Below are 10157 nucleotides of genomic sequence, written 5' to 3'. Positions count from 1 at the left end.
TTTGTCGTGTAGTTAAGGAGATCACAGGGATTTGTGTAGCCTAAATCAACTCGGATGCAGGTTTGCTGTTAGTTGTGGTGGCCGAGTGATTGCATTAAAGATTCACAAACTAATGGGAACTTCCCCCACGAGGGTTCAGTCCTGCAACCCATTTATGTTATCATTAAATAATCTAAGGTCCCTAAAAATGTATAATATTTCAGAACGTCATGCACCGGCCATTTGCATCTCAAAGTTTCTCATGGGTCATTCTCGAGTAGAGTTATTATTATTGGGCGATGGATTAAGCTCTCGCGAGAGGGGTAGCCGTCACAACAGGTGAGCGCTGATTAATGACACCAGCGCGCTATTTGAGCTGGGAGCTTTCCCTCAACAGCACACCTGAGCAATGAGCGTCATGTTGCTCTGAACCTTTTCCCAAGCAGGTCAAGTGTTCACAGGAAGCCTCGGTTTACATGTTAACTACATTTTTGGTGTTCGAAAGGTGCAATACGATGCCCGTGAACAATAACAACAAGGTGAGTGAAATAAACTCCGGACGTTAATTAACTTTTTCTGACTTTTTGGCTTTTTTTTTTTTTTTTTTTTTTTTTTGGTTGGTGACCTTTTCTTTCCCTCATTTCATTTCCTCGTTTTATTCAGAAAGTAGTGCCGAATGCAGCCGCGCGGGTAGCCAGGCTGCCCGTGGTTCGCTCAGCCTGCGCCTCCCTGTCGGTCCTGTACAGAGACGCTAAAGGCAGCAGCCCCGGCCTGAGGTCCCTGTGCGAGGCGCTGGAGGGCGGAGTGATCGCTGTGAGCTCGGCGGCCTGCAGCAGAGCTTCGCCCGTCATTGTTCAGCTGGAGCCGCAGAGTGAGTTGAGAGTGAGGGAGGGTTTATGCTGCCGCCGCCGCTGCAAGGATCATCAGGGCCGGAGAAGATGATTGAAGCTTAGACTTCTTCATCGGCAGGTTTATCTCAATACTTTTACATAATTATGAAGTCATTTTACTCTAGCAGAGCAAATCAAAAAGTTAATTTCTAAACTCATTAGACAAATTTTTTTAAAATTGACTCTTAAGAATGCCCATCATGTTTTACATAATGCAGATGAGTGTACTTTTTTAAAAAGACAAACATTAAACAATTTTTAATTGCGTTTATTTATTCAAATCCACATGTTGCTATAATGGTTAAAACGATTAAAATCCACATTTAGGGGCAATTCAGATGCCTTCCTATTACATAACCCTTAATTTTCAGTCTCAAAATTTAAGTTGATACTGATGCTATTGGACAGTTCCCTTTGTAAAATCAAACTTAGTTTGACAGGTTTTAAAACTTGCAATAACATGTCCTAATTTTTTTTGTGTGCATTTAATTAAGATAAAATCAGCTTTAAGCACTACATGGTTTCTACATGTACTTTGTCCTGACTGAAGGCATAAGTTGTTGTAACATGTCTTGCATTACTTGCTACTTCTGCAGGAATTCATCAGCGGTGAAAAGCCTCAATTAAAATCTGCCACTTGATAATGTTTGCTAGCTGATCGGCTCAGTCCTATTCCACTGACCAAAAACGCACGTGGACCTTTTCTTGAAGTTTTTTATTTCTGATTTCACACAGTGGAAACGCATGCCTCATTACCCAGCTTGAAATTGTGAATATAAATGTCTTTCCAAAAGCGCATCCCTGGACCGCGTCTTTAAAGCACCTTCTGGTTTTTCTCCGTAGTCTCTGCTGCAAATGACATTGCATGCAAAGGTCTTGACTGGCTGGAGACTTCATTCCCTGTTCTCTTGAAGGCCCCGGATGAGGTATCTTCTATAAAAGAACGCCGTGTTTCTACTGAAAGAGAGTGATGGTTGTAATGGGTTTGATCTCAATCTCACAGGTTGTTGCTGCTGCCAAGAACAAGGCGAACGAGATTCGGGATGTGGTGTGTATTGCAGCCGGCGGGACTGTTGGCAGTGTGCCACACACGGTCACGTGGATGATCAGCAGGCTGCATCAGGGGGAGGACGGTGGGACCCTGTCGCTGGTGGAGAGGGCTATCAGCGTGGCCAGTGTGGGGCTGGACTCGGCTCTAACTTTGTCAGAGGCTCTGGTGGACCAGGTGCTTCCACCACCTGAAGAGGAGAAAGGTAAACAGGGGAGTCTCTACCCAGTGGCAGATCTTTGTCCCATTCTGACTAATTTTGGTTTCCCCTCTCCAGAGGAAGATGCCCGCTTGGTGGAAGGTTTTGAGGCCACGATCCGCTCAGGAACTTACCCCGGCAGAGTGATGAAGCTTACGGCTAAAGTGTGTAGGAGGAGCTACCGCACGGTCGGCTCAAAGATCCACTCTGTTCAGGTGTGCTGTGAGTACAGTTTGAGCTGGGAAGACCCCGGAGTGTAGTTAACGATCTTTTCAACCCCACTGACCCTTTTAAATCTTTTGGTTTGGAAACATTCTCAAGGTACTTTAGGGTTAAGTGTCAGCGGCTAGCTAAAGTAGTCCTACACTTTGTCATGTTACAACCACGAGCTTCAGGGTATGTTGTGACGGATGAACAAAATTGAGGATAATTATGATGTAGAAGGACGTGGTTTTCAGCTTTGACCAAAAAATTGTAAAATTAGAATTTGCTCCTTCTGCTATGTCTATCTAACCTGCTTAATGACATCCCCACAGCATGATGCTGCCATCGCCATGTTTCCCTGTGGTAAAGTTATATTCATGGTCTGAGGCGGCTGGCCAATAGAGGGGCAAGGGTAATTCAGTTGAGTCACATTATTATTATTATTATTATTATTATTATTATTATTATTATTATTATTATTATATATTTTTTTTATAAATATAGAGAACTTGTAAGGAGAAGCTGGTGGTTAAAGGGCTCAAGCTCTTTACTACAATTATTCAGCAGTCCAGACAGGGGAGACTCCTCTTTTTCCAGGACCTGGTTTAGCAGCAAGGCTTGTCATGTAGTGAGACTAACGCTTTGTTAAACATGGATATTGACACAATGCACTTTTGGTGTTTATCCTCATTTCTTTAAGTCTAGCTTGGGGATAAATACGGTCCCATATTGGCTTGTAAAAAGTTGAGCAAGACCTGTACACCAGCATTTCCACTGTGGCTGCCTAACATTTTATTCGCCCCTCAACAGATCACGGGGAGCTTATCCAGATCTGCCACTTTGGTTCAGGACCTCCAGACAAGCTGTCAGACTCTGGTGTGGAGCCTCCAAGGACTACCTCAGTACTTGCAGCATCAGGCGGTCTCTGTTTTCTTCTTCATTAGTCAGATGTACAACCTGAGCTGTCCGTCATCCCGGCAAGAACAAACTCGCCGCAGAGGCCGTGTCAGCGCTGCTGGGGCCTCGCCTCTGTCCAAGGGCCAGGCTCGTTCACAGAGCACGCCATCTTTCCGGATGAGGCCCACCAGGACGTCTGTGTTTGATACCGGCTGTTTTGTCAAGAGTTGTGTGGGTCGTTAAGTTTCACTGTTATTTATTTCTGGATTTAAACTGTTTGAAATATTAAAAATTAAAGTTCATGAAGTTTGATTCTCATTTCTGTAGGCCAGCTTGTTTATCATCTTATAAATCAGGTCCTTTGTAGAATTCCTTCAGGATTGCTCTGTATTTAGCAGTGTGTCCAGTGAGCCAATTTTTTTTTTTTCTCTTTTAACACCGAAACTCATTGTGTGGTGTTCAAAGACTTGAAAGCCAGCTATACCACAAAACGAATGCAAAAACAGAGTTGTCCTGATTCAAAGGGGCAGCTAAGTGTTTCAACAGACTCAGCTTGTTTAAAATTGCTGTCGCTCCTCTGCCTCATTCATTTCATCGGTGTCCAAGTATTTTAGATCAATTGTGAGTAGTGTTCTGGTAGTTTAATTGTAAATCACTGAGCCATAGCTTTGTATCCCCATGTGTGTATATACTAGCTAAAATTAGACTTGATTCCAAGATTTACCTGGTATATAAAAGTCATAATTTCCTCTATTGCACCACAATGGGGAAATTCTGGAATAAAAACTTATGAAGAAAAGCAGATTTATCACCTTTCCACCCACTTTCCTTTTCAATCAAGCTATACGATCATGGCCACAATTTACTGGCCTCATACTGTTTCTTTTTAACAGCCTGATATTGTTCACTTGATGGCGCAGTAGGACTATCCTGATGCTGAGCAAATCCAAAGCCTCAGTGCTTCATCTCACTAGCACATTTCATCAACTGACCAGATCCTGTCTTCCCAGCATGATACTCCCACAGCTTTGCCTAAAAGCTTCATGAACAAATGCACATCTTCCATGTTCATCTTGTTGAGAATAAAGGTACTTGTCCTCTTGCCTTGGACATTGAGTTTGGACTAAATGTCCTAGTGCATGACCTTGAAAAGCTCTGAAACCTATGATTTAATTCAAAAATGTAAAACATCTAACGTGATCTAATCAGTAATGTTTACAAAGCACCTGAAATTTGCCCACTCAGACCAATTACATTAAAGTAGTGCTAAGACTTTAGCACTTTAGTCACCTTTAATGGATTAAAGAAATTGAGCAGTGTCTGAATTGTGTGTTAAATGCCTTATCCTTTACACAGGTAAAGTATTTTTCACTCCAACCACAGGTAGAATATGAACCAGAAAGGATAACTCTGCAGGCATGGTTAAACATTAACTGAATAAACTGCAGCAGCTATAAATGACACTGGGCACACTGAACCATGGAGCTAGAAGGAACTTAACATCTGGCTTCATCTAGTCAGTGCATCATACTGTAGTTTGGCTCAGTTTAATCAAATCAAAAACCAAATGAAACCTTTTCAGCGGTTGTAATCTTGTATGAAACAGACATTTTAAATTCAAGACATCACATCCCAGCGGTTTTTCAGCAAAACATTTTATTTGACTTGTGGATTTCACTTCTGGCTGGACTCTGACTTGGATGTGGATGCCCTCAGAGAGGAGAGGCGGCGCCTCTTGGCGATCTGTTCCTGGCGCTTCTCCTTGGCCTCCTGTTAAACAATTTAAGATCAATTTAAGGTTGAGAAAACAAAACATTTAGAACAAGAGAGTTGTCCTAGGTGTTTTAGACTAAATGAGAACATTACAACTAGCCAAACAAGGAAGTTAAAATCCATCCATTAAGCTAAAGTTAAAATGTTACTCTGCAGAATGTCCAACTCTATATAGTGTGGGAATGTAAAATGTTTATTAACTTTGGCCAACATTGTGACATCCAATCCCTGAAGCTTTAGGGTCTACTGTAGCATTTTGTAAATAAAGGCCATTTTCCCTCCTTTGTGTGAAAGAAGGTGAAAAGTGGTCGTACCTTCATCCTCTTGGCCAACAGCTTGGCGTACTCAGACGCCTCCTCCTTGTTCTTCTGGGTGCGCTGTCTCTTCAGAGCAATGCGGCGGCGCTTGTGCTGCAGCACACGAGGGGTCACCAGTCTCTGGATCTTGGGGGCCTTAGTTCTGGGCTTCTTGCCTAAAAGAGTGAAAAGAGGGAGGAGGCCATTAACAACAGTGCAGGAAAGAGAAAGGGCGGTAATAAATTCAGAATAGATCCAAACAAATGAGTCTCCCTGTGTCACTTTGCTGACCTGAAACCTGTAACCACAGCTTTGATAGGACTAAAGGTCGTGCCTCTATGGTTCTCTTCATTGAGCTTTATGCCAGCGGCTCAAAGCTGCAATGATTCTCAGCTTTCTACATCTCTCTCTCTAACAGGACTGATAGACTACAATACACCTATAATTGTACAGGTTGGCTACAAAACCAAATCCCCGTCTAAAAACATTCAAACACTCTGACAACTTCACCTTCTTTAGTCACGGGTCTTCTCACAACGTACTGCCTCACGTCATCCTCCTTGGCCAAGTTGAAGAGCTTGCGGATCTTGCTGGCCCTCTTGGGACCAAGTCGGCGAGGGACGGTGCTGTCGGTCAGCCCGGGAATGTCCTTCTCACCTTAACGTCAAAACATCAGCAGGTGAGTGAAATCAGCTCGTCACAATCAGAGCAGATCTTAAGTTTCATAAAATCTAAAAAAGGATTAACGTCTTTAATTTCTGACAGGAAGAGAGGCGGTGATGGTTCCTGTTCTGGCAGAGCAGCAGCTACGGTTTCCTACCAGAGATAAGGCATCAAGTGATGGTTTTGCTTCCTGGGAATGTTCAACTTAACTTTTCACGTATAACATGCACTGGATTTTTTTTTAAATAAGGAACGATAGATAAGGCAACCCAGGTATGCTCTGCCTTCCCAATTTATGGACAGCAATGGAAAAAAGAAGCAAGAACCCAAAGCGCTCAGACGCCTGTTCTCCTGAGGGGGAGGAAAACGACAGCTGAACTACAGAAGTTAAGATTTAAGGTCACATAAAACTCAGAGTTAAGTCAGAGTGAGAGAGCATTGCAGTTCAACCATCCACTGTCGCTGGACCTGGTTGCATCTGGAAAGCAGCTCCACAGTTACTCTAGCAACACACTGTCCCCCCTAGTTTGACTAGAAATCAGTCAAAAGGGTCTCCATGGTGTGCCATCCATACAGTGAATTATTTAACAGCATTAAATAATTAAAGCTTCACATTTAGGACTTTCACCACGCTACCTTTCTTGACGATGACCAAGTTGAGAACGCTGAGGTTGGCGTCGACGATGCAGCCCCGGACAGACTTGCGCTTGCGCTCGCCGGTCCTGCGGGGACGGTAGCAGGAGTGGCCCTTGCTGAGCAGCAGGCGCACGCGGCCATGGGTCAGCACCCCCTGCTTCATGGGGAAGCCCTGCTTGTCGTTGCCCCCGCTGATGCGCACCACGTAACCCTGGAGACAGAGACGGCAGGTTCAGTCAGACAGCGGCAGCTGTGTGGGCTCCTGAACCAAGTTGGTTTCTTACAGGGAATTTAAACGCTTTTATACTATAAACATGGAATATTCTTCTGCACACTTAAAAAAAAAAACTGTCTCCTGCTGCACTTTATATTGTAATGTTATTTAATCTAACTTGCAATCTCATATTGTTGTAAACTGTAGGCATCTAAATTTCGTTTTGTACATAAAAAAAATGACAAAGTTTGTCTAAATCTTGAGATCAATCCTCAAAAAATAAATTAGAGTTAATCTGAGCATATTAAAAGTAATGGGTTTTTTACTCCGTCATTTTTACATGTAGATTGTTAAACTTTTAATCTACACTTTAATGCAGTAAACACTAACCTACATATCAGCTGACTGTTTCAGCCAAACATTAAAATCCCTCTATGCCTTCTTAAATATTAAAATTGTATAAAAACTTTAAGCAATAGATAACAGTTTTAAAATGGAACCAGGCGTTACTGAAGGGCTAGTATAGAAAATGTGAACATATTAAGGAGTCCTTTAAGCGATAGAACAGACATCTGAACGTTTGACTCAGACTTAACACCCTTCTGGACAAATATCTGAACTTAAATATCGAGGACGGTCCCTGTCAGCGCTGCCTTCCATCCTAATACAGCAGCATTTTCTGTCAGTTACACAAACCGACTTCTATTTTGCTTCAAAAAGAAAAATATATATAGCTATAACACAAAAGTGCAATGTGGTACAAAACAGATCTCTTAACGACTAAAATGTCAGCGATTAGCTCCTTCATTCTCCCTGATCAGTCAGCCTGGCTCCGACAAATCCCACCGGCCTCAAAGAACTGCTCAACTAGGGTGTGCGAGGCCAACGAGAAACTAAGCATTGCTTTGACAGTACTTGACAAACAGGCAACCATCCCATCCCGCAACCCAGACAACCAGAGGTTGCCCGCGTCGCTCTGGAAGGGTTTGGGAGAGCACTGCCGTTTCAATCGGCCACGATCAACCTGGCCGACTGCATCTGGAAAGCTGCTCCACGGTTCCTCTGGCAACACGCTGTCCCCCCTTGACGACCACAGATCGGTCACAAGGGTCTCCTGGTGTGCCACCACACAGAGTATGAAGACAACTTACCTTCCACTCATCTCCCAGGGGGTCAGCAGCCACCTCAGTGGCCATACGCTTCTCGTAGAAGATGCGCAGCTTCCTCTCATCATCAACTTCGATCAGCTTCTGGCAGCCGGTAGCAGGGAATGAGATGTTTAGCTGCGAAACAGAAAGAAAAAAAAAGACAAGCATTAGGGTCTCTGGCCGCCACAGCAAACTGGCAACTTCACAGCAAAGAGCTACACGTGACCCTAGCTTAACGTGGCTGGAAAAGTGAGCGTTCACGTAAACGTCCGAAAACAGCGTTAACTGTGGGACGTGTTAGCGGTGCGGTTCACACAGGCTAAGTTTACCAGAGGCCTGTTAGCTCCTCTGCAGGGTCCACAGTTTAAGAGCCGAAAGCGTTACCGGCGCAGACTGCTTACAATGGCACACCGAAGCTTGCCCGCTTCCAGTCGCTGCATAAAACTTCACATATTCTCCATTCCTGGGAGCACACAGTCGGCCCACGGTGCGGCCATGTTTCCACGGCTAGCTTTCCGACAGGCTAGCCAGCTAGCCCTCGTCACAATCAAAGCTCATCCTCAGCTACAAAGCCACAATATCTGCATTAAACTAGACGTATTTAAAGTTTGACACGGCTGCTTTATTTTAACCCGTTTATTTTAACTACAGCAGCTTTCTAAGCAAAAATATGAGCAACTCATGGTAGTACCTTCATTTTGCCAAACCGACCCAACGACGGTCTGCCAGGGGAAAGAGGCAGGATATCCGCTTCGTGATCTCACAAAGGGCAACGCGATCTCGCGAGAACGCTGACATGAGCCGGCGTGCACACACGTCAATAAAAAGAAATAATAATAATAATAAACAAAAAATAAATAAAATACGATTTATTTAATTAATTACATCGTCTATTGACGTCACACCATACAGTAAAAAAGATAAAAGTAGCAGGAAGTTAGCAGGAACGTACGTAATCCGAGCTGTAGCAGCACGTCTATTTACAAAATGATATGTCCCATAAAATCATATACTTTCCAGCAGCACGTGTCCTCCGTTCAGGCTTGATTTTAAGAAGAGATGACAAAAAAAGGCATGAAAGTGAGTTGCTGTTATTCTAAAATTTTTTAATATAAAACAAATAAATAAATGGTAAAATATTTAGAAGACAATTGAAAAACATAAATAAATAACTATAGAAAACTATTTACATAATGTAATAAATGAATAGCTAAATAAAATAAAAATGTGATTAAAATACCATGTACACATTTGCATAATACGTTGGATATTAATCTGTCGTATTTATCTGCCTTCCCCTTTTGTAAAAACAATTCATACGTACATATTTTGAATGGTACATTTCAAATGTCTGCATTGAGAGTAACGTGGAGTGCAAATTCCTTGTTTGTGTGCACAAAGCTTGCCGAATAAAACTGATTCTGACTTTGATGTTGTTGACGAACTCTTGTTCTTCAGTTGGTGAAGGAAAAAGTGAAAGATAACAAATAAAGACAAGTATATTTCAATAATAACCGATATTTGTTCAGTTTAAGCGTAAACAATATTGGCCACTAGATGGCGCCAGAGAAAAGGTTGAACTATCGCCTTGTGGCCTACATAAAGTGGGAGTACTCCGAGTTGAGTCACTTGGTTACAAAACGTTTCAAAAGAAATTCTCAAAATGTTCTTATCTGGTTCTCCAATACCGGGAACTGCATACACTAAATGGCAGAGATGTTACCAATGAATAAAAAATATTTTTTTCTTCTTTTTCAAAGATTGAGTGAAAGGATGTTTGGTAAATTGTTTACTTTACTAATAATGGTGATAATAATTGTTTTTACCTTTCAATATTCTTGTAAATAAGTATATATGATCGTGCTATTGAAATATTTCAATACATATTGAAACTATTTGACTAATATATATATATAAAAAAAGAATTGTAGTTTTATGGGGTTTATTCAGACATCAATGTGTTTAATTTCCTAAAAAGAAAAGGTTTGTTTATGGGTACCAAAATATTCTGATAAAGGTAACTGAATAGTCTACTTCTCTTACCCACTCCCTCCTAAAATTAAGCAGTTTCACACGGTTAGCTTTAGTCTGAGTCTGTTGCGGACTAGCCTCGTGAGACCATCCTGATCTCGCGAGCTTTCAAGGTTTCACTCGCAGATCAGTCTGGATACTCTCCGTTAAAGAAAATTTGGAGCCGTTCACCAAACGAA

The 10157-nt window shown here is 42.3% G+C and overlaps 2 protein-coding genes across 4 annotated transcripts; one reads left to right on the top strand and one right to left on the bottom strand.

Annotated features, from left to right (window-relative positions):
• The first annotated feature begins 366 nt into the window (after positions 1–366).
• Positions 367–3517, top strand: LOC105915655 (perilipin-2). 3 transcript variants are annotated; one of them, XM_021309161.2, is made up of 6 exons: positions 367–518; positions 643–850; positions 1713–1795; positions 1873–2122; positions 2195–2331; positions 2653–2740. In XM_021309161.2, exons 1-6 carry the CDS (start codon positions 456–458, stop codon positions 2704–2706), a joined length of 795 nt encoding a protein of 264 aa, XP_021164836.2. In that variant the 5' UTR covers positions 367–455; the 3' UTR covers positions 2707–2740. The 3 variants fall into 3 exon arrangements, with proteins under 3 accessions (XP_021164836.2, XP_021164835.2, XP_021164834.2); XM_021309160.2 differs by lacking the exon at positions 2653–2740 and adding an exon at positions 3131–3390 and having other exon boundaries at positions 368–518; positions 2195–2338; XM_021309159.2 differs by lacking the exon at positions 2653–2740 and adding an exon at positions 3131–3517 and having other exon boundaries at positions 369–518.
• Positions 3518–4854: 1337 nt separating this feature from the next.
• Positions 4855–8738, bottom strand: rps6 (ribosomal protein S6). Its single transcript, XM_012849844.3, has 6 exons — positions 8639–8738; positions 7951–8082; positions 6586–6796; positions 5797–5943; positions 5305–5462; positions 4855–4987 (listed from the first exon to the last, which is right to left on the bottom strand). The coding sequence occupies exons 1-6, from the start codon at positions 8642–8644 to the stop codon at positions 4892–4894; spliced, it is 750 nt and encodes a 249-aa protein (XP_012705298.1). The 5' UTR covers positions 8645–8738; the 3' UTR covers positions 4855–4891.
• Between the last annotated feature and the right edge of the window lie 1419 nt (positions 8739–10157).

The sequence above is a fragment of the Fundulus heteroclitus genome, chromosome 5 (genome assembly GCF_011125445.2).
Source record: "Fundulus heteroclitus isolate FHET01 chromosome 5, MU-UCD_Fhet_4.1, whole genome shotgun sequence".
NCBI classification, from domain to species: Eukaryota; Metazoa; Chordata; class Actinopteri; order Cyprinodontiformes; family Fundulidae; genus Fundulus; species Fundulus heteroclitus.
Note: the sequence above shows the minus strand (reverse complement) of the source record. Positions and strands in the feature narration are given on the sequence as shown.

What these genes read in the sequence shown, in the direction of transcription:
- LOC105915655 (XM_021309159.2), top strand. Translation starts at nt 456, where the DNA reads ATGTTAACTACATTTTTGGTGTTCGAAAGGTGCAATACGATGCCCGTG. An exon ending in TCTTGAAGGCCCCGGATGAG is followed by an intron (nt 1,796 to 1,872) that starts GTATCTTCTATA and finishes TCAATCTCACAG; the next exon opens with GTTGTTGCTGCTGCCAAGAA. An exon ending in ACCACCTGAAGAGGAGAAAG is followed by an intron (nt 2,123 to 2,194) that starts GTAAACAGGGGA and finishes TCCCCTCTCCAG; the next exon opens with AGGAAGATGCCCGCTTGGTG.
- rps6 (XM_012849844.3), bottom strand. An exon ending in CCCTGGGAGATGAGTGGAAG is followed by an intron (nt 6,797 to 7,950) that starts GTAAGTTGTCTT and finishes CTCTGTCTCCAG; the next exon opens with GGTTACGTGGTGCGCATCAG. An exon ending in CTTGGTCATCGTCAAGAAAG is followed by an intron (nt 5,944 to 6,585) that starts GTAGCGTGGTGA and finishes TTTGACGTTAAG; the next exon opens with GTGAGAAGGACATTCCCGGG.